At 49.9% G+C, this 24169-nt stretch overlaps 1 protein-coding gene across 11 annotated transcripts in view; it reads right to left on the reverse strand.

The window, feature by feature from the left end:
* Positions 1-6087: 6087 nt before the first annotated feature.
* Positions 6088-24169, reverse strand: part of tnk2a (tyrosine kinase, non-receptor, 2a) — a 60590-nt gene continuing 42508 nt past the window's right edge. For 5 of the 11 annotated variants that reach the window (XM_064338837.1, XM_064338838.1, XM_064338839.1 and 2 more), the window contains 12 exons: positions 21409-21621; positions 20823-20975; positions 19698-19975; positions 19169-19295; positions 18478-18624; positions 17999-18093; positions 16278-16472; positions 14709-14800; positions 12884-12928; positions 10645-12185; positions 10056-10151; positions 8402-9168 (listed from right to left, as the gene is read on the reverse strand). In XM_064338837.1, coding sequence (XP_064194907.1) covers positions 8947-9168; positions 10056-10151; positions 10645-12185; positions 12884-12928; positions 14709-14800; positions 16278-16472; positions 17999-18093; positions 18478-18624; positions 19169-19295; positions 19698-19975; positions 20823-20975; positions 21409-21621 — 3204 coding nt within the window. In that variant the 3' untranslated portion in view covers positions 8402-8946. The other 6 variants (XM_064338841.1, XM_064338844.1, XM_064338843.1 and 3 more) reach the window with 3 other exon arrangements.

The raw sequence follows: 24169 nt of genomic DNA on the forward strand, positions 1-24169 counted from the left end.
ACACTGCTACAATTTTCTGACATGAAAAATGAGGCTTGTTTGCTGCATTGTGCTTGCTGTGGTATTAAAAAATTTAGACAGGTGTTCCACATGGGTCTTAAAAGAAAGTTGTAAATATGTATAAGTTTCAACTATTTCTATTTGGGAACCATGGAGATTATGAATACCAACATTCCTAAAAGACCATGAGAGCAAAATAAATTAAAACAAGCCTGCGATCAATAAGAGATCTCTGAAAGGTATCTAAAACAGATGGTAAGTTATCAACAGCGAGATTGAGTATTGAGCTGGTGGCATGCAGGATTGCATCATCAGCACAAAAATGAATATATTACAATTTGGTGTGGAGGATATAATCCATATATAATGCAAAAAAGTGGACCCAGGATAGACCCTTGTGGGATACCTTTGCTAATTGCAAGAGAGCTCGACTTAATACCATCAGCAACATCTGCTTGCGTTCTACCTGAGAGATGTGCATAAAAATAATTCATGGAATGGTCATCCAGTCCTATTGAAGATAACACGTTCAATAAAATATTATAGTCCACAGTATCAAATGCCTTCGATAGGTCAATAAAAAGTGCAGCACAGTGTTGATGGTTATCCAGAGAATGTACAATATTGTTTTTATCACAACTGTTGCAGCTGTTTCTGTACTACAACCTGGTCTAAACCTTGATTGATGTGGTTGAAGTATGTTATATTGCCTCTAGAACGGCCATCACCTGAGAGTTAACTAGGGATACTAGCATTTTGGACAGGCAGGGAAATTTTGAGAATGGATGATAATTATTTACATCAGCGAGATCCCCGCCTTTCTGTAAAGGGACAACTCGAGCAGCCTTCCACACGTTTGGAATTTTACCAAAGATATATGTGAGATTGATAATGTGCATAAATGGCAGGGCAATCAAACGAGCACAGAGGCACAGAAGCCAAGGATCCAGATTATCATTGTGCTTAGACTTATTGGTATCTCTGCCAGTCAGTCTTGTGAAGCATGCTGTAGCTTACAGGTCTGAAAGAAAAACAATTGCTGCAGTTGAAAGAGTGTTTCCCTCAGGTTGAAAATTTATTTGTGGTGGTTCACTGTATGAGTGTTCAGGGGGGAGGGTTGTTTGTACGGTTTATGAAATTGTATTGAAATTGTAACTATTTAATAGGTTATTAAATTTTGCTGTGCAGACAGAGATCACATTTTGTGTTCAGGTATTTAATATATATTTATATAAAGTTTGTGTTTGGGCAATTTTATTTATTTATTTTTACTTTGGTCATGTCTCCAGATGAAAATTCAGTGCGTACTGCACTTTTTTTTCGCATCAAGTGGTACCGGCAACAGAGAGGATGAACAGAATGCAAAACAAACCTGTACTAAAACAATTTTGTAACTGTCACTTCAGTTCCTCTGGCCATTTTTTTGACAGGCTTTCTGCCAATATGGTTTTATCAAACCACACTGCTAGCCCTGAATTACGAATCTCATCCAGCCCTTCTTACACAGTGTTTTCCATGCAATTAATTTATTTGGGCAGCCTGCCCAAATAGACTTCCCCCCACCCAAAAAGATTTTTTTGGTATTTAGTTCCTTATTTCTTAAATCAACACTCCATACTTTTGTATTCGTTATTTTTTCTTGGTTTTTCAGCCTCGGTTTGGATGGCTTCAAGACACGAGACTGTAGAACTCAGGTCTTCTCCAGCCATGGTGGTAGTGACCGGAGATGGGGCCGAGGCGTCGAACAGCAACTCGCCTTTAATACTTGCTTCTTGCTCCGTGATTTTCTGTCCCAGACAAAGACAGCTCTCGCACCCGGACAAAGAGTGAGTGATGTCATTGTGGAGTCGAATGATCCTGAGGAGGCAGACAAACAGCTACGGCAGTAAAGGAGTAGGTACAATATTATATGCTATTATGATAGTTGTTGGTGGGTTGGCAGAGACACAGGGTGAGACTTGTATGCATAGGCTCCACAACAGGAGCCCACAGCAATGTACAGGTAGGTTTGATCAGACGAAACCAGTATACACACATCGGAGGTCCCCCAAGAGACGAAAACTTACTGGTATGGGCCCAGGTTCTGGGCTTCCTGAGATGGTTGAGCCTCCTGTAAACAGATTAGGTAGGCAGCCTCCTCCCGGGAGTAGTGTTAGCATCCTAGATGTGGCTGGATGGCAGCCATCTTGCGCGTGAATGGGAAATTGGCACCCTGCAGACTGAAACAAGTGGACACCAGGGGAGCACACCAAACAAGTACACTACCCCCACACGCACAAACCGCTATTTACTTGGGGGAAGGTGCGAAAGTGATCCTTAGGAAGCGTTCCTGTCATTTCAACCGAGGAAACCGGTTTCTTCATTTCGACCGTTCTCAAACCTTTCTTCACGTAATACCTTCCCTCTGAACAAAGGACTGCTCTAAGGAAATCCTCCCCTTCAATCACATTATACATTCGGTTTGTAAAAAAAACTACTCTCACTGCACAATTTTAAGAATAACCTACATGCATACTTGAACGATCCTTGTTTCTCCATTCAACCTTGTGAAAATCTCTTGAATCACAGATCTCGACTTTCATAAAAAGAGAGAATATGCTGCCCAATAAGAAAAATATTGGGGGAATGACAGACTGGAGATCGTCTCTGCCATGGTGGTCATCACTCTGGACCATTCAAAATAATACTATAAAAACAGGATAGCAAAATTGTCATTTATTTCTCCATTATCTAGGACAGGGATGTACAACACCAGTCCAGGGAAGCTGGTATGCACCGTTTTTGTTCCAACCAGATGCTCTTCCTTGCTTTTTAAAACTGCTGCACATGCCAACATTGGTTCACCCCTATATCAAACCTATATTGGAGCACAGTGAAACATTATTTGACGAGGGTACAGGTGCAGTGTTCCGATGCGGGTCATGATTTAAAAAAATATAAGATAAAGAAAATGATTGAGCAAATTATTTTAATAATAAGTCATAATGAAATCCTGATATTGTCAGGTGTTGGGGGGGAATCTGGGGGGAAAGTTGCCTGTTCAATCCAAGCAACGCTACTACTCTGGGCAGTGCACATTCAAAAGATACTGTAACAACCAATGGTGATGCGCTTGGAAAAAAAGATAATAAAACAACTTTATAATCCCCTCCGGAAGACCAGAAGAGCCAGAACAAGCAATTGTAGCCATAATGCTGAGGCTTGAAGGTTTTGTCTATGAGCTGAGGAAAGTGAAACTAACCTCTCAAAACCTCCCTTTCACCTTTTCTACAACAGTCTCCCGGGTGCTTAGAAACCCTGCTGGTTCCACTTAATATTACTGGCCCCGGGGAGCCATCTCTAGCCAGTACACTATCATGAGAAGCGTTACATTGCTATCCCAGTTTACCCACGCTGAAGCTGCTCAAGCATTCAGTTTTATAGACGCAACTGCCTGAGAGCGCTAATAGTTTAATGAAAGTTTCACAATACTGTACTGCAAATATTTTAATACGCCTCTATATACAGTATGTAAGAAATAAGTTCTATTTGTTAGCCGATAATTCACAGTTAATCTTGAAGATGATTTCATTCACTTTCATGATGTACCTGTGCTTGCCATGAAGAAATGAACTGGACTCAAGATTACAGCAACCACTGAGGTATAAAACTGTACAATAGACAGACAGACAGACAGACAGACACACGCATGCACGCGTGCGCATATTTTCATCATTAGAGTCACAGAGAATGTCACAACTAAAATTCCAGTGGCACCTACCCGGAATAACCACAAAACAGCACGTGAGATGTGTCAAGTGTGGAATAATTAAAGTTCTGTCAGATTTAACCGCAGTTCATTTTCTATTGAGTCCACAGAAGGATCATCGGTTTATGCTGACATAAAACATGTGGAATGAAAAAATAGCACTTTTGAAAAAAGTGATCAATGTATCAATGAATATGACAACCGTTTACCTAGTAAAGTAGCTGTAATACAAAGCTTACTGCCAGGGTTGCCCAATTGGGTTGGTTGGAATAATTTTCTGTTGCCTAGCTGACATATTCTAGTATCTCTACCCCATTCTTTCACCCATGCTAGTTCCAGAATCTTGATTTTTCTAGGGGAACTCATTTCCCTGGGGAACCCACAAATAAAATACTTCACATACGGTGCTGTACCTATAATGATCAGACTGGAGGTTATTAATAACTTCTCCAGGGCAGTAGTCCACTGTAGCAGCTCCAGCGATAAGAAAGATAAATGGGCAACTTGTGTCAAAATAAAAAAAAAATTCTGCTCATCAGTTTTCAAAAGTTCAACAGGAGATGATAAGGAAGGTGGAGAATATGGTAACATTTTATCGTCTCCTGAAGGATTTCCCCTCTTCAAGCCACCTTCAGTCAGAACTACCATGGCACAAAAAATCATATTCACACCCAGGACTTCAAATACTGCTTTCCTTTTCTGAAATGCAATATGGGAAACATATTCCTTTAAAAATGTAAATAAAATAAAATGCAGAGTGAGGTGAAATCGCGTCTAATTCCTTAGGTGTGGACACCTGGTCACTGAATCAAGAATTCAAAGACAAAGCAAACGGCACTTAACCAAACCTCATTGTGTAAATTTAAGGATATTTCTATTTTATTCTATTATTGCAATTTTTCTACATCAAAAATTTTATTCCCTGCCACTATCATTGTAGGCCTATGCAATCTGCCCTAATATACAAACAATACAATTCTCCCACATTTTCAGATATTAATTTCTGTAATCTATATATGTATTAAGTTTAGAGGGCAGAGTGGTAGACGGGTGGTTTGGTTGCCTGAATATATGGGGGATGGTATAAGGACTGGGTTGCAGAAAGGATGGCAATGAGATGGGGGACACATTTAAAAGGCACGTGTCAATGGGCACAGCCATTGCTGTCCACAATGAACGTGCAAGTCACCAATTGTAAAGGCGACCTATAGGAAAATCAATAGTTTTTTGTTAGCAATCCTCGTCACTGTAGAATTACAACTAGGTAGTCAAATGCTACTGTACCAGGGTGCCCTAAGAACCATGTGGAGGAAAAATGGAATGAAAAAAGCCAAATAAAAAAAGTTACGGCTACCAAATAAGTTTTACAGTAAAATAACCTTGCTGTAAAACAATACGATATGAGAATATCTCCTTTTGAACAGCGGAAATTACACCCAAGTTATTCTGTGTATAAAATATGTATATGTGCTAAGGAACTTTTAATAGATATGAGCAAAGGAAAAGGCCTTGGCATTTCTAGACAAATGACCTATTAAAACCCTGAGAAAGTATCAATATGTGCTCTCCATGTGAATCTGTATCGATCTACGGACAGGGAGACCTTTAGGAAAGGCTGATTTTGTACAGGCCAGTTCATTCTAGCAGCTGGATTCATTAAAATGACAAATGGAACAGTCTCGGAGATGGAAGAGGACACTTACGTCTGTACTGCTTAGGTTAGCATGGCCGGTGAGGTAAATTACAAAACTATCTCATTATAAGATGAGGTAGGAGTGAACAGACTAATAGCATGGCATTGATTGTGGTTCATTTCTAGGGTTCAAAGGACAATGCTGAGAGCCAATCAAGATGCAAAGATTTGAAGCCCTTCTGAAAACGGTGACAACATCCAACTGAGGAGCTGGGTAAGATCCAGCCATGCCTAGGGTTCTTCAGAAGACCAACACAGACACAATCTGCAACAAAGCTGGAATTTAATTCCACCACCTATGATTGTCTAATCTTAAAACTCAAATTAACTGGTTATTTTGGTTAGGTGGTTGTTTTTTAAACAAATTTTAGTCCCAAGTTTTTTTTTTTTTTCCCATCCAAATTTAAAACGTTCTCTGTATCTGTAAGCCTGTCTCATTGCTGCAACCTCTATCAATTTGAAAGACTACATACATGAGAAGCATACACACTGTAACAGTGGCTTAACAGGATGAGCCACCTCACAGTCCATGCTTCAAACACAAGGACCGGTTTTACTGAACATTCACATCCGGTTCTCTGACGTGTTAACACACACCAAAATTAAGGGACAGTAGAGCGAAAAGACAGACTTGCATCAAAAGGGATAAAAAATAGTTAATTTTTTAATAAAAAATACATATATACATTTCTGATCGGCAACATTATATCTTGCACAATTTCTGACATCCAGGACTTAAAAAAAAAAGATATTTAATTGTACAACCATTCGGAACAGGTGGAACACGAGAAACACAGCGAGCGTGTAGGGACTGGACGGAGCACACAGAAGCACAACACGGGCGCAAACGCGCTGAGGGTCTCGCCGTTTTCATCACGCCACAAACGATGCGCCTTTCCGTACAGCAGTCTGTACGAAAACTAGCACGCGCAAAAGCGTAAAGGTAAGACTGGACGGGAGAGCTCGATGCAGGACGACACCAGGCTGACTCACAAAGACTTACATCAATGACTTCAGAGTGTTTTTGCCTATGCGTTTACAGCAAAGGAGCATTGCCATCACTTTGGGACAACGGTATATATATGTATATATATATATAAATATATATAAATATATGTGATTCTATGTAATGGAAGTTGCTCAGGACTACGTGAGAAACGGCACAGGAGCTACTAAAAAGCAGGGGAAGCATCTGAGCATCAATATGCACAAAGAATAAGCGCTGTGGCTCGTCTGCTGTTCGCAACAGCACTTCTTAAGGTCTGCTGCTGAGATGCAGCTCGGATCCACTGTGATCGACAAGCTCCACGGCTTTGCTACCTTAAAACAGAAGTTCCGGGAGCGTGTGCGCAGACACACGCGCACGCACGCACGCACACACACAGAGGCGGTAGCAGCAATAACGTCACAAGAGATTGGAAGACTAGTTAAGCATGCATTTAACAGTACAGTACAGATACCGCTGAAAGAGCATATGTATATGTACTGTGCTAATTACTGACCAGGCAGCACATGCCTACGCTAAGGACAATTAGGCAGGATCTTCCACACGTGGATGCCCGTCATTTGATTGGAGACCTACAGTTGTAATCCTGAACATCACAACATCACCTTGGCGCTAAGCAATTATTGTCGTTAAATATGACCTCCAACATTCATTTCTAAATCTTCCCTGCTGTCTGCACCTGTGAAAAAGTACTCCATGTTAAAGTATATAATCGAAAAAGGATCTGAGCATAACTTGAAGATATCCGAACATACTGAATAAATTAGGAAACTTAAATGTAATCATTCATGTTTGCAGAAAATGGCAATTACATATACCTTTTGTAATATGTGCAGTATATTATTCATTATATTATTCTTTATTCCTATATTTTGGATTTCACGTTCTCCTGTGTTGACACAAATTACATTTCAGTAAGTGTATCGTCCACTGTTCCCATGTCTTTAGCATACGGGGAGTCAACCTGATCCGGAGACACAATGGAGTCCAATGAAACCGTTGCTGAAAGAGAGAAACGAACGAGGCGAGGCGGAGGACTGAGAAATCAGAGGAAGGGCTGAGAAAGCGCAGTGAAATCACCGAGAAATCACAGAGAAAGGGCTGAGAAAGCGCAGTGAAATCACAGAGAAATCACAGAGAAATCACAGAGAAAGGGCTGAGAAAGCGCAGTGAAATCACAGAGAAATCACCGAGAAATCACAGAGAAAGGACTGAGCAGTCACAGAAGAGAGCCTGGAGAGGACGGAAGCCAGTTAGGACAGACAGGACACAGAACCCCCCCTTTGGGTCTCTCGCAAAGTCACCGTGGTTGTGCTGCGTGAAAGAAATCTGCATCGGGATCTCTTAAAATGGGGTTTCGTATATTTGGAGAACAAAGAGAGAAAACTTTAATTGAACTTCTTCAATCCAACTTTGCCAAAATGTCCTCTGCGCACAGACCGCACAAAAACCAACCACGAAACATTTCAAATAAAGACGAGACATATTTGATGCAAATATATAAATGCAAAGAAAGAAACACATATTCCTCTCCTCTGTGTGTCATATAGAACTCTGTATAAAAGGAGGAGGAGACTGACGAGGCGCGGAACAGCGACAGGCTTCCCGTCAAGACTCTCAATACTGGGCCGGCTGAACTCTGACCCCCTGCCGAAACGCAGCAGAGCTCCGTGGAGGACGGCGGACGAGGGGGGGTGCTGTCCGTACAGGCGAGCGCACGCTACGGGGGGGCCACTGTGGACCCTGCGGTCGGCGGGCCCCACGCTATGGCGGGTCTGCCTCAGGTACGAGAGCGAGCGCAGTTCTGGGCGGAACTCTCTCTCCCCATGGTGAGCGGCGCCCGCGGCAACGGGAGCGGGAGCGGGCGCTGGCTCCGGGCCTCTCCCGGGTCGGAACCGGGACCGCGGGGACTCGGCGTCCGCGTGACGTCCGTCAGCGCCTGCAGAGGGGGAAAAACGAAGTGGGGCTGTTTTTGCTTCTTTATGCAGACGCGTTTTAGCCATGATTTCAGACCTGAGAAGGCCACGCGTGCAGTACTGTGCTGTAAAAGCTGACGTACTTAACGTTGCGTGAAAAGCATTTGAGTAAGACCTGGCGTTCTTAATGGTGGAAGCTGAGAACAGAATGCTTGCTGCATGGCTGCATATCATAATCTTGTCCTGTAGAACAGGAGGGTTAGAGACCAGGGGGTATTTCCCGAAGCACAATTACTGAGTCGGCTGGATAACTGCACCGAGTAAAACCCAGAACCCTCCAAAATCTGGAACATGGACTGAAGAAAAAAGCTGTTCCGGGTTTTTCTCAGTAATCCTGCAGGGCCCAGTTCTGTAGCTGCCACAGCAAACCTCTTTTTGGCACGCTGATTTGATCAGCTTCACTCCACTCCACTCCACTCCACAGGTCCCTGCCCCACTGTGTGGAGTATTTTTTTTTTTACAGTGAGTTCAATAAAGTAGCGTCCATTCATTTCATTACCGTCATCTCTGAATTAATTCGCTGTCACCCAGAAGCCCCCTGACCCGGTGACCCCTGACCTATGCCCTTGTTGTAGGGCACAGGAACGCAGAGGTTCGGGGGCGATTCGGCCTCTTGCCTTTGCCTGACGGAGCCGTAGGAGTCCAGCAGCTGGGTGCTGGCCAGCTCCAGGTTCCAGTCGTACATCTCCAGAATCTTAAGACACTCCACCCTGGTCTTCAGTCCCAGACAGAACAGCTGCTCTACCTGCAAGGGCCCACACAGGAGGTCAGACTCTTCATCCCGCAGAATCTCACCTAAGGCGCTAACAAAACTCTAACTGACGGACATACACGTTAGCATGCGGGTGCAGACAAAAAGGTGTTTCTGTGGAAGGGAAAGCGTGTTTATGCAGTAGGAGAAATGTTTTCAGAATTCCAGCGGGTTTGCTGTAACGTGGACTTCCTCTAATGTCAGGCAGTGCAGTGCTGGGGTGGGCTAGCTTCTCGAGGCACAGTGTGCTATTCCCCAGTTACCCTGGCTTAGTTAACTGCTAACAGCTAACAGTGGCTCACTCGGGGATTAGACCACAGTAAAACATTTCAAACAGGGATACAGAAAGGCTCTACAGATGTCGGCTCTATAGGACGTAGTGTGGCACAGTGGGTAAGGAACTGCGCTTGTAACCGAAAGGTCGCAGGTTCGATTCCCGGGTAAGGACACTGCCGTTGTACCCTTGAGCAAGGTACTTAACCTGCATTGCTTCAGTATATATATCCAGCTGTATAAATGGATACAATGTAAAGTGCTATGTAAAAGTTGTGTAAGTCGCTCTGGATAAGAGCGTCTGCTAAATGCCTGTAATGTAATGTAATGTAATGTAATGCCATTGGTGAGATTTCTGTGCAGTAAAATGGCGGATCGTGTTAATGCCTGGGCAAATGAATGAGGCAAATGAATGAGCAGAAGTTGGCATAAAACCCGGAAATTAATATCGCTCTCCTCGCCCACCCCAGCCAAAACGGACAGGAAATATCACTGGCCCAGAGTCAGCTGACCCATCCGCAGCCTCAACCGGCTCCCATACTGCGCGGATGTCTGAAAACTGTTCTGGGATCAGCGTCTGGGAGGGCCGCGGACGCCGCCTCACGTACCTTCAGATAGTAAACTGCCCTCTGCACGTTCCAGCTGTGGTTCTGCAGGGCCGCCTGGCACTCCTCTATGGTCACGCCGTGGACCGCCTCCTGCACCTGCACGCCCCCCACAAAGGACCAATCAGCTCGCGCTCACACCAATGCCATGATCACAGTCTGAAACAATCATCTGAATCAGCTGCACACTGCTGCCCTCTGCTGTCCACAGATGCCACCAACAAAAAACCTGGAGCTCAAAACCAGCAATAGAGAGAGGAGATTCACGAACCCCACAACGATGTTGTTGAATTAGTGTCAATCTGCTTAAAATGACTGCACATTGCATTTTCCCACATAGATAAAAAAGTTAAGATAAACAGATGTACGTTTGTTTGGATAAAAGCGTCTGCCAAACAAACGTAACGTAAAACATATCGATTGACAATGGGAGGAGCCACCGTGCACTGTGAACCAGTGAACCAATCAAAAGGCTTTTCTAAGTCACAGCCAGGAACACGTAATGTCCATCTGGCCCAACTAGCGAGTCACCTACAACGCGTGCTGCTTTCAGCCGTTTTATTACCGCGCCCACGCCCTCCCCGGCACTCACCAGCTTGACCCGGTCGGCGGTGCCGAGCCCGTCGGGCCTCCCCATCTGCCCCTCCCCGCCCGGCCTGGGCACGGCGAGCAGACCGGCGGGGCCCCTGGGCAGGCCGGCCCCGGAGGCCAGGGTGCTGTTGTTGTTGGAGGAGAAGTTGGCCTTGAGCTGGCCGGGCTGGGGCTGGGGCTGGGGCTGGAGCACCATGGGCCGCACGGTGGCGGTGTTGGCGGCCCGCCGGTCGTCCCCGCCGGCCTCCGCCTCCCTGAAGAAGCGGTCGTAGCGGTCCAGGTAGGGCGGGCGCTCGGGCAGGAGGTAGTAGTGCGTGCTGCTCACCTTCCTGCCGTCGCGGACGATGGGCAGGATGCAGGGCGCCCGGGCGCACTCCCGGGCCTGGGCCTGGATCACTTTGGGCGTGGCGTACTTGGGGTCGGACGCGAAGCTCTGGGTGGTGGGCATGGGCGAGGTGGAGAGGAGGTGGGGGGGCCCCGGGGGGGCGGAGCAGGTCAGAGTGGCCCGCTGCGGGGGGGACCCCACCAGGAGCGTCATGGGGCTGGGGGTGCGGGAGGTGGGCTGGGACAGGGGGTCCCGGGGAGGGATCTGAGGGGGCCGGTCCCGGCCGTCGCCCTCCCCCGCCGGGGGGGCGGGGGACAGGTCCCCGGAGCGGCGGGCGTAGTCGTTGCGTCTGACGGGGCGGGGCGGGATGGGCACGCGGGGCGGGATCTGGGGCTTGTCCTCGGAGGAGGCGGAGGAGGGGGAGGGGAGCAGGATCTGGCGGTGGGGGCCGTCCGGGCCGGGGGGGCTGGGCGACGGGGGGAGGGGCGAGCGCTGGGGGACGTGGAGCCTCCGCATGCACTCCTGCTGCAGCTCCTGGAAGATCTCCGCCGACTGGGAGAAGCTGCTGTTCTGGCCGGGCCGGCTGGGGAGGAAGAGGTTGTCCTCCACGCGAGGCTTCTCCCCCTCCCCCGGCCCCTCCCACCCCTCCCGCGGCCCCTCCCACCCCTCCCGAGGCCCCTCCCACCCCTCCCGTGGCCCCTCCCCTGGCCCCTCCCACCCCTCCGCCACGGGCGCGTAGGTGGCGCCCTGCCGCTCGCCACTGTTGATGGAGCTCACCTCCACGTCCTCCTCGTCCTGGGCCACGTCGTCGTAGGCCGGGGGCGGGGGCAGGGGCCGGGCGTCCCAGTCCACTACGGGGGTGGGGTGCAGGGGGCGGGGCAGGGTCCGGGAGGGGCTCTGGGGCGGAGTCGTGTCCAGGATGGACTCCGCCTCCAGGGCCAGCCTGGCCAGAGAGGGGACCCGCGTCTCCACCACGGGGGAGGGGGAGGGCGTGGCCGAGGGGAGCTCCTCCCCGAAGTCGATGAGGGACACCTCGCTGGGGGTGCTGCCCGCGCTGCGGCTCCCGTAGGCCGGCCGCTCCCCCGGCCTGGTGGCCGAGACCCAGGCGGCCGGCCTCAGCTTGAGCCCCTTCACCGACCCCGGCCTCTTCAGAGACAGCCGCTTCAGCCCCGACGCGCTCTGCTCCTCATCCTCAGTCACCGGGTCATAGCAGGGCTCTGTATGCGCACAGACACAGACACAGACACACGCACACACACACACACACGCACACACACACGCACACGCACACACGCACACGCGCGCACGCACACACACGCACAGACACACGCACACACATACACGAGTGCACACACACACGCAAGTACCCACACAGAAACAGACAGAAACACACACATGCATTCATATTACTTTCCCGGACACACCACACTTTTTTTCAAATGCCAGTGTAGCTAAGTGTGAATAATAACAGTGAGTTAGCATGTAGCAGAAGCCCAGGAACCTAAAATCCAATTCACAATAACTTTTAATAAACGAGAGCCTCTGCTTCCAAGCACTCCCGACTGTGGAGATGAGAAAAAGGCTTGGTGCAATTTACGCTCCGCCTCATCCGCACAACTTTAGCGCCGCCGTGAGCTAGCCGCAGCGTGCGACGGACAAGCGAGCAGCACGCCGCACAGGGACGAGAGAGCTGAGAAAACAGCAGGAACGGGGAGGGAGAGAGAGAGAGAGGAAGAGAGAGAGAGGGAGAGAGAGGGAGGGAGAGGGAGAGAGAGAGATAGAGAGAGAGGGAGAGAGAGAGAGACAGAGAGGGCAGGAGAGCAGCCGCGCGCTGTACCTTTGCTGAGCGGCGCTAGCATAGCGAGAGCAGAGAGCTTAAAAGCGGACTGAGCTGAGCGTCCGCAGGCGCACTTACTCTGGACCAGCAGGGCCGGCTGGGGCGGCCGAGGGGGCGGCTCCTCTGGACGAGGCGCGGAGGCGGAGGAGAGGAGAGGAGAGGAGAGCGCGGGGGAAAAAAAAGGGAGAGAAAGAAAGCGAAGTGAAGGCAGAGGCGGGACTAGCGCAGGGACAGCACCAGCGCAGGGACGGCCCGGGCAGCAGACAGAAGAGCTGAGAGAATCTGCGCATGCGGGCGGGGAGTCCGCAGAGCAGGGACGCGCTTGAGGCTCCCGTTTCTCTTTCCGCTTGGTGGGGGCTGATCGGTTAAGCGCTAAAGAGATAGCGGTGATCGTCGACTGCGCTTCACGTGCAGTCGGTCGACAGCGTTTTGTATCGTGTAACGGTGAGATCCCCCTCAGGTGTAGCCGAACGGCGTGTTAGCCCCGCTCTATCCAATAAAACAGTCCGTAAAAGAACTAATACAATACGCCAATTGCAAAAAAAAAAAAAAACTCAATTATTTATCTTTTAATTGATACACTGAAACAGGAAAGGGTCTTCCGCAAAATGTTGCCAGAATCGTAGAAGCGCAGAATCGTCTAGAATGTCACTGCGTTAAGATTTGCCATCATTGGAAGTAAGGGGCCTAGCCCAAACCATGAAAACCAGCCCCGGACCAAGGGGTGTCCACATACTTTTGGTCATAGCGTATGTATTACTGGAGTATCATATACATGTCAGGATAACAATAAAAACAACCAATTAGCTGCACTAGCCGCTTGGGAATGAGAGTCCGAACATGAGGAATGTGTCATGACGGTGCAACCTTCATTAGACCGCCAGTGACTATGACTACAGAGAGGAAGCTAAGTGCTTCAGCGCGAGTCTAATTGCAAGCGCAGTCTGTGCGTTTTAAATTCAGTGACATTTCGTCCAGCTTAACCAGCCCAGTGTGCATTTTCTGTCATGGAGTCGAGCAAGTTAAATGACTCCACTGACATAATGTGGTTTGCCTCATATAGGGGTTTAATTCCACTATTGTATTACTTTTGCACAAAGGGAATTTAGTTCTACAGCAGCACTGGCATAAACTATGGAAACACTGCATTTATAGACTGAAGATTTTAGTGCACTATTTTGTAACAATTTCTCTTTTTGGCATAACAATTGTAACATGCAATAAATGTGATGTTAACATAAAACAAAAATGAAGAGATAATGAGCATCTGTGTTAAAGAAGTAATAACCATTACACCTCCCTATATGTATTACTTAATACACAACTGAGCAGTCTAATGTATCTTACTGTAGGACAACTTGCAATCAGCCTGAACATGTATTTCTTTGTCCAGTATTTTTCTACATAAAATGATAATATCCATGCAAAGGAAAACATGGTACTCAAATCACTGATGATCACAGTGTCATTGCCACTTGTGGTCAAGAAGACAGCTGTTTCTACACATTTTTACAGAAGAAAAATGGCTCAGAGAAACAACAACAGAAGAAAGGGCACAGACAAAAGCTTTAAGCATACCAAACTTCTTTAAGCACAGCGTTTCCATAGTTTCTACCAGTGCTGTACATTCACAGCTTTCTGTATAAGACAAATTCTATCAGTTTAATCTAATATACAGATTCTACAATTTTAAGATGACCTCATACACAGGAATTTCTTTCACAATAAGAACCGTCTGAACAAGATTTTAAGTGCATCAGTATAAACTCATCCTGCGCAGGGTTTTAATTCTTCTAAAAGTACCGGTCCCTCAAGCCTAAATAAGCCTAGCTCTTCTATATAAAGTGTATCCCAGACAGGCAGTTAATGCTACAGGGGGTGGGGGGTGGTTTCGGCTACTCACTTTTGGCCCGTCCCGGGAGCTGTGTGGGGCGAGCCGCCTTGAAGTCCAGTCCCAGGATGTCCGGGGGGTCCATGGGGTTCCCCAGGTACAGGCTGCGGAGGCAAAGAGCAGAGCCCTGCAGTGAGCGGGACGGGACGGGAGGGGGCGGGGCGGGGCGGGGCGGGGCGGGGCGGGGCGGGGCGGATGTGCGAGTCCGGCCTGCCCCGACGCGTCCCCGCCCCCGCGGAAGAGCGTGCGCCGGCGGCTAACTGCGGCCCCGCGCTGACGCACTCGCGCCGGGCTCCGTCGCCGCGGGTAACCGGCTGCGACGGCGACGCGCGCGGTAAATCCCTGGCAACGCGCCGCTGTTTGGGCGGCCCGCGTTTCAAACAAACGCACCGGTGAGATCGCCCGGCTCCCAGCCCCGTCACCGGAGATCTCGCCCCAGCCCCAACAAAGCGCTCCTCACTCAACAGCTGGATCTCTCGCCCCAGCCCCAACAAAGCGCTCCTCACTCAACAGCTGGAGATCCTGCTGAGCTGCTAATTGGCCGAGTGAGGTGTGTGCCAAATTAGGGTTGGAGTGAAAAACCTGCAGCACGGTAAATCTCCAGGAGCACTGCGTGCGTTACAGCAAACGCGCTATGAACATACGCACTATGCAGCAATGCCCTGCTGCCCCCTGGTGGCGACTTCAGAGACGAGCGGTTCCCGTCTGCGGGAATAGTGCTCGTGTTGTCACGCCGATGGTGAAGGTGGATCGGACCGATTCTCAAGAGAGGCGCTCTGACGCACGCCCCCCCGAACTCTGCCAGCTCCTGCTCGCCGGCACTGGTCTAGACACGACCCCTGACCTTAAAAGGGAAGAAACCCGAGCGTTCCGTTTGCGTCATGGCAACTTCTGGCTTCGCGGGCCACGCCCAGTGACTCACGAGTTCCAGCGCAGCGTCTTTTTTCTCCGTGCCCCGCGGCACTGTAATCTTCTGCGTTCCGCACGGCCGCGGTTTTTGCAGCCAGTCCGCATGGCAGGCTGCCGCTGCACCCTGGAGCCTAGCTCAGCGCAAACCCGGATCCTGTTCCCGTCGTAATGCAGTGCATGCGATGGAGCATGCGTGCGATTGTTTAACCACGTCAGGTCGCCCCACATAAACGTCCCTGTTAAGCAAATAAATACCCAGCATACTGTTTATCCCAGGTGACTCCAGTCATGGGCCAGGAAAGCCAAATGTTTCTCATTTTTGCCTTAATATCTTAATATCACCAACTAATTTAGACTAAGTGTGACAAAACTTGCAGACCCCAGACCCTTGGTCTATCTTATCTCTATGGCTTATATATGTGTTTTCCTGTCATCTATGTCTAAACCAAGTGACCCTGTGCATGTATTCTGAATGGTTAAATCACAGCCGTCCATGAAATCCAACTGCGAAGATGACATTTTTCACGGTCCCCACTAGAGGGCAGCAGAGGCACGGCTATTTCTTAGCTGACAGGAGGCATGTGGGGGGGTGGGGGTGGAGCCAGAGTGTGATGGGGGGGGCAAGGCTACTAGAGCGTGGGCGGGCAAGGCCGGGGGGAGGCGGGGCCTTACTCGTCGATCTTGTCGGGGAAGCCCCAGCAGCGGCGGGGGTTGGTGTCGCCGTGGCCCGTGTGGATGAAGCTGTTCTTCAGCGGGCGGCTGATGTCGTGGGCCGAGAGGCCGGCCACCGAGGTCACGGCGTTGCGCGGGAACTGGCCCACCTTCAGCGTGCTCTTGTTCTGCCCCCGCCACCAGTAGTTCTCCGCCCTGCACCGGGACGCGCGAAAGAGTTACCGTAGCGACGGCAGGCGACGCTCCACCAAAAACTAAAACACTAGGAACAGATTAAGCGAAAAAATCTCAGTTAAATCTATTTTTTTTCCCACGGCATGCAGGAACTGCCGCCGGGGGCTATGCATGGCAAATCGTGGTCACTCACTCACTCACTCACTCACTCACTCACTCACTCACTCTCACTTAGTCTCACTTAGTCTCACTCACTCACTCTCTCACTCTCTCACTCTCTCTCACTTAGTCTCACTTAGTCTCACTCACTCACTCACTCACTCACTCACTCACTCACTCACTCACTCACTCACTCTCACTTAGTCTCACTTAGTCTCACTCACTCACTCTTCACTCTCTCACTCTCTCACTCTCTCTCACTTAGTCTCACTTAGTCTCACTCACTCACTCTCTCACTCTCTCTCACTTAGTCTCACTTAGTCTCACTTAGTCTCACTCACTCACTCACTCACTCACTCACTCACTCACTCACTCACTCACTCACTCTCACTTAGTCTCACTTAGTCTCACTCACTCACTCACTCACTCTCTCACTCTCTCACTCAGTCTCACTTAGTCTCACTTAGTCTCACTCACTCACTCACTCACTCACTCACTCACTCACTCACTCACTCACTCACTCACTCACTCACTCACTCACGACCTTTGAGGGATGTTTTCGTGGTCACTCACTCACTCACTCACTCACTCACTCACTCACTCACTCACTCACTCACTCACTCACTCACGGACGACCTTTGAGGGACGTTTTGTGGGACGCATGCGCAGGTGGTGCTTCGTTTAGTGGGACGCATGCGCAGGTGGTGCTTCGTTTAGTGGGACGCATGCGCAGGTGGTGCTTCGTTTAGTAGGACGCATGCGCAGGTGGTGCTTCGTTTAGTAGGACGCATGCGCAGGTGGTGCTCGTTTTGTGGGACGCATGCGCAGGTGGTGCTTCGTTTAGTAGGACGCATGCGCAGGTGGTGCTTCGTTTAGTAGGACGCATGCGCAGGTGGTGCTTCGTTTAGTAGGACGCATGCGCAGGTGGTGCTTCGTTTAGTAGGACGCATGCGCAGGTGGTGCTTCGTTTAGTAGGACGCATGCGCAGGTGGTGCTTCGTTTAGTAGGACGCATGCGCAGGTGGTGCTTCGTTTAGTAGGACGCATGCGCAGGTGGTGCCAGCTGAAACGTGTCTGCGGCAGTGAGCTGCGCCGTGGGTCCGGACGGTCGCGTGCTCCTTTCTGCTTCGCTTTGCGACGGCAGATCTATGCAACGTCGGCAGAACGGATCCCGTTCTCGCCGCTTCGGCCAAATCGGACGTGTGCGGACGGCTCGTACGCGCACGGTACTTCACACGCACACTGAACGGCGTCCCAGGAAGGGGCCTCTCCCCCGTGTCCGAGGAACGCCCTGAGGCCTCTGCTTGTTCTCCGGGCCCGGAGTCCAGACGCTGGGCCGCGGGCGTGCGTGCGTGCGTGCGTTTCGGGGGGGTGGCGTTCCGCGCGTACCTGCCCTCGATGATGGTGATGACGTCGCTCATGTGGATCAGCAGCTTGTCCGGCTCGTCGAAGTCCTGCAGGGCCCTCATGTCCGTCGGCATGGTCTGATTTAATAACAACGGCGGAGAGAAGAGAACTTTCAGTGCAGTAACGGTCCGGACGAAGACAACATCTAAACAGGATCTGGTTTAAAAACCATGCAGCAGAAGGATAGGACCAGAGCAGAACCTGGACAATGACAAGACCAGGAGCAAACCCGCTTCAACAACAGTTGGGGGAAGAAAAGAGACTAGCATCACAGATCCTGTTCTGAATGCATTTGGCAGTGAGGTCTTTCTGTTGTGCTGAAGCGTAGGAGAAACAACCGTGGTTTAACGACGGCCGCGAGGAAAACGCGTTAGCGGTCACGAGACTTTCACAACCGCCCTGGAACGCAGGAGACCGAAACCCGCACGCGCGCGTGTGTGCACACACGGACGCTCCCTCACCTCCACCAGAAACTCGCGCAGTGCCACGAAGGTGGGCCGGTCGTCGGGCTTCTGGGCCCAGCACTGCAGCATGACGTTGTAGATGTCCTGAGGACAGTCCTCCGGCTTGGGCAAGCGCTCCCCTTCCTTATCGATCTTGTGGAGGATCTGCGGCGAAACGCGCGCACGTGAGCGCACAGACGCAAACGGGCATGCGTACACACACACACACACACACACGCGCGCGCCAACACAAGTACACATGCACGGTCACAAAACACGCACGCGCGTGCGCGCATACACGCAGGCACAAACACAAGCACCCATATCATACACAGGCGTACAGAACAAAGCATAAAGTACAATAGAAGTGAAGTGGAAAGCTAAAGGGCTAACATTTCGGAGGTAGATTATATATTGATACTTATAGGGGTAGCACAGATTTCTTTTTGAAAACACAAAACCAAAATTCTTTCTTTTTTTAAAAATGTTTTTACTGAAGTCTAGATATGGTTTTAAACCCTCTTTTAATCAGTTCAGGATGTTTTTTTTAACAATTAACATTTTCCATCATACAATAAGAACAGCTGCATTGTGCCAGACACAGGAATGGAGGTCACAGAGAGAAAGAGTGCCTGATATGAAGCCCCCCCGGATACGATCTCCCCTGTTCCCCGGTCACATGCTCGTCTGCCTGTGACGTCATGGGTACCTGGCTGCCGTTGAGCCCCAGCCAGGGCTCCTGGCCGTAGGTGCACATCTCCCACAGCGTCACGCCGAACATCCAGGTGTCGGTGGCGTGAGAGAAGGTGCGCGTCTTCAGACTCTCAGGAGCACACCTGGAGCACACACGTTCACGCGCACGCGCACACACACACACACGCGCGCGCGTACACAAACGCACACAGACACACGCACACAGAGTGAGTTCAGATTCACTCTAAAATGGGAAAAAAATAGCACGTTTTAAGAAAACCGGAAAATATGACGGCAAACAGCAACTTCCTTTGTGTGGCTGTGACACGGTAGTGTCGTTAGAGTACCTACAAGCAGACCCGATCGCTTAGTACTGAAGACTTAACAAGACACACACACGCACGTGAACACACACACACACGCGCACACACATGCACAGGAGGCACACAGCAGACACGCAGCAAACACGCACAGAAACACATACACACAGAAGATACACACACATGCGCGCGCGCACTCGCACTCGCACACGCACACACACTCACCAGGCGAAGGGGACCTTACGGTGCTCCTGCATGACGTAGTGGTCGTCGTTCTTGGGCAGCGCCCTCATGAGGCCGAAGTCGCCGATCTTCACCAGCTCGCCGGAGGCCAGCAGGATGTTGCGGGCGGCCAGGTCGCGGTGGATGAAGCGCTTGGACTCCAGGTAGGCCATGCCGTTGGCGATCTGGATGGCGTACTGGCACAGCGTGGAGATCAGGAAGTGGCCCTGGTTCTTCCGCAAGCGGTCCAACATGGAGCCCAGGGGAGCCAGCTCTGTCACCTAGAGACGCGGAATAACGGTCTCACTTCACAAAGTCCTCTTACGGGGGCTTTGACCAGCCCCACTTTACTAGTTTGGAATGACCAACTGTGTCTTTTGAGTTCACATTGCGACACCAGCACAGTAAAACAAGTACTGCAGCTCCAGAAATGTATCTATACAGCAGGAAACACAGTACTACAGGAGGGAGCTAGCACTATCTCTCCCTGATGTATACCCCGTGGGTGGTTGGCATGACGTTAGCTAACGCAGCAGTAACACAAGCAACCCCAGCTGACTTATATTCACCGCATAACCCCCCGGTTCTGTCCTATCGCTGCGGGCTCCTGTTCTGAACCGGCCTGGTAGGGCCCAGCCGGGGCGTAAAAAGGCTTTTAAAAACCAGCTGGTTCTGCGTGGGGGGGGGCTCCCCTGTTCCAGGGCTATTCTGTGAAAATGCCGTTTGCTTTAGCTATCATCCCATATTCAAACCTTCCCCACAAACTTTTCAAAAGTACCGGAAAAAAAGGGGACTCCCGGGAGAACTCTGCTTGGACGTGAAGCCAGCGAGCTCGCAAACGACGCCCTCACGTGCAGACAAAGCACATTCTGCCCGGGCTTTATTTGATCAATAAACCAGCTTGGGCTGACTCAAGTCAACACAGTAGGTAGGTAGATATATATATAAAAAGCTGAATGAGCGTGTGTCTCGCTGAGAGCGGACAGACATGTGAATGGAGGTTATTTCGAGCCCCGCTTGCTCCTCCCCAGACGTTTTCGAGCGGCTGACATTGACTCGGGTTTTGGATTTCGGTCAGGGGCGCGCGCGGGGCGGGGGTGGGGGGTGGGGGGTCGAGTCCGGCCTCACCATCTTCATGGGGTGCGTGAGGACGACGCCGTAGAGCCGGATCAGGTTCTGGTGGTCCAGCGAGTGCATGGCGTTCACCTCCCGGTTGAAGTCGGCCAGGGCGTCCGGCTGGTTCAGCACGTCCGTCTTCAGACACTTGACGGCCACGTTGAGCTAAGAATGGGGGGGGAGGGGTGGGGGCAAGGCAGGGGGCAAGCTGTCGTCGTTCAAGGCAACTGTGTCCTTCGCTTCCCGATTCTCATTACAAATCCTGCAGCGCTTCAGGGGTAGGGCTGTCTAGCTGAAATTCTCAGAAAGAAATCTGTCTACAGAGCCCCTTGACTATTCAGCTGATATATCGGGTCGAACAAAATGAAATTATGGAAATGCAGCAATAAAAAGATTTATCTTTTACCTTGAACTGATTCTAAGCTTTGAGATGTCAAATGAATGTTTTCATTATATATTATAAACTGTATCTTTTACAAAACGATTCCATCACAACTGATTCGTTTTTTTTAATGTTACGTCTGACCTATAGAGCACTTTTGGGCTGCGGTTCCGCTGTACGTGTTTCTACGTTCCGTGCGATGTCTGTGCCGCTCACCACTTTCCCGGAGGGGGTGAACCACTCCCCGCGCTTGACCACGCCGAAGGAGCCGTCGCCCAGCTTCTCCAGGAGCACCAGGTCCTTGTCGCTGATCAGGCAGGTGAGGGCCTGCTGCTGGCCCTCCCCGGGGGGCGGGGTGGGGGACGGCTTGCGGAAGGTGGAGGCGGGCTGGGGCTGGAAGTCCGCCTCGAGCCTCTTGCCGCTGAACACCTGGGGGGGGAGGGGGGGGACAGAGGCCGGGGCTGAGGCTCAGTTTGGTCTGGAGCTCAACCTGCAAGTGCTAGACAGCCTGGCTCTGGTTCTAACCACACACCAGTGGAGGCCCGTCTACCTATGCATATAAATACATATCAATGAAGTCCAGTCTAACTCTGCATATACATACATATCAAAAGTCCAGTCTAACTCTGCATATACTGCATATACATACATATCAACAAAGTCCAGTCTAACTCTGTATATACTGCATATACATACATATCAACAAAGTCCAGTCTAACTCTGTATATACATACATATCAATGAAGTCCAGTCTAACTCTGCATATACATACATATCAATGAAGTCCAGTCTAACTCTGTATATAAATACATATAAATGAAGTCCAGTCTAACTCTGCATATAAATACATATCAATGAAGTCCAGTCTAACTCTGCATATACATACATATCAATGAAGTCCAGTCTAACTCTGTATATAAATACATATCAATGAAGTCCAGTCTAACTCTGCATATACATACATATCAATGAAGTCCAGTCTAACTCTGCATATACATACATATCAAAAAAGTCCAGTCTAACTCTGCATATACATACATATCAATGAAGTCCAGTCTAACTCTGAATATACATACATATCAATGAAGTCCAGCCTAACTCTGTATATAAATACATGTCAATGAAGTCCAGTCTAACTCTGCATATAAATACATATCAACGAAGTCCAGTCTAACTCTGCTTATGAATACATATCAATGAATGACAGCCTAATTCTGTATATACATACATATCAATGAAGGCCAGTCTAACTCTGTTTATAAATACGTATCAGTGAAGTCCAGCCTAACTCTGTATATAAATACATGTCAATGAAGTCCAGTCTAACTCTGCTTATAAATACATATCAATGAAGTCCAGCCTAACTCTGTATATAAATACATGTCAATGAAGTCCAGTCTAACTCTGCATATACATACATATCAATGAAGTCCAGTCTAACTCTGAATATACATACATATCAATGAAGTCCAGCCTAACTCTGCTTATAAATACATATCAATGAAGTCCAGCCTAACTCTGTATATAAATACATGTCAATGAAGTCCAGTCTAACTCTGTATATAAATACATATCAATGAAGTCCAGTCTAACTCTACATATACATACATATCAATGAAGTCCAGTCTAACTCTGTATATAAATACATATCAATGAAGTCCAGTCTAACTCTGTATATAAATACATATCAATGAAGTCCAGTCTAACTCTGCAGACTAGCAGAGGCAGGTCTGGCTCTGTCTCTAAACACTGAAAGGCCAGAGGAGACCTGCTTAGTTCAGGCTCTGCTGTTGAGGCCAGTAGCCCCCCCCCCCCACCCAACCCTGTTTTTTTTGCAAATACTGAACGTTAGCGGCCGAGATACGAGACTCAGCCAGCCGAAGCCCCAGCCAACGCGAATCCACCCCGAACTCCAGCGGAGCTCCTTATACGGTCGTCCAGTCCGGTCGCCGCGGCGGCAATCAATCAACCCCCCCCCCCCACACCCCCGCCCCCCTCCCCCCGCCGCGTCGTGGCCAAAATCCCGTACGCACGCGCAGCGTCGGCAGCGTTCAGGAAGAAAACCCCCAGAGCGCGGCAGAGCGCTTCCCGCCCCCGCGCCCCCCCGACAGCGCCTATCTCTCAGCTCCAATCGGGCACTCAAGTGTTTCGGAGGCTCTTTGTAACGGGAGACACTCGGTCTGGCGGCGGGACGGCTCTCCGCGGAGACTCCGTCCCCACTCCCCCCCCCCTCCCAAAAAAAAAAAAAAACACTGGAGAGTGTCGGCTGAGGGGACACAGACGAGGACACATAGCTCATTAAGCCCAGCGAGCAGCGCGCCGGGCGGGGCGAGGGGACAGGAGAGAGAGGCATCTCCCAAACGCGATCTGCGCTCTCGCATATTGAGTTATCTCTTGGCTGGAGGTTGGGGGGTGCGGGGTGGGGGGATGTGGTCTTAATTTAAAGGGCAGCTTGGACTGTTCTTGGAAAAAAAGAAAAAAAAAAAAAATGAAATTTGCGGCGGTTCACGATTATGGCTGGACGTGCGCGTCCAATCGGATCCGTTTCGTTTCCCTGGGAAGAACGCGGAGGATCGCCCGGCGGGCGTCTGAAAGGGAGCCGCGGCCGAGCGCTCGGACGGACGCGCCAAACGCGCCGCCGCGGAATGATCCCGCGAAGCAGACGCATAAAATGCCCGCCGTGTCCAGAAGAATGCTCCGCATGCCATTACGAATCTCTGCGCCTTTCATGCCCTGTCAGAGATGAGGAATCGCAGACTCTTAGCGACGTGCTAAATCAACACTGAACTGACAGGTGTCATGGTAACGGCGAGCGCGCCAGTCTCCCGTGAGAAAGAGTCCTGTAATTAAGCGAATGCGTAGAAGGTATGTCTGGCTTTTGAGTGACGGGAGCTGATCTCGCTCGCTAGCTTTTACATGTCCGCTCGCATGGTGAAGCCGCTAGCCTGCCGCAGGAGCTGGGCCTGTGGGGCCTGAA

The sequence above is a fragment of the Anguilla rostrata genome, chromosome 6, assembly GCF_018555375.3.
Source record: "Anguilla rostrata isolate EN2019 chromosome 6, ASM1855537v3, whole genome shotgun sequence".
Classification (NCBI taxonomy): domain Eukaryota; kingdom Metazoa; phylum Chordata; class Actinopteri; order Anguilliformes; family Anguillidae; genus Anguilla; species Anguilla rostrata.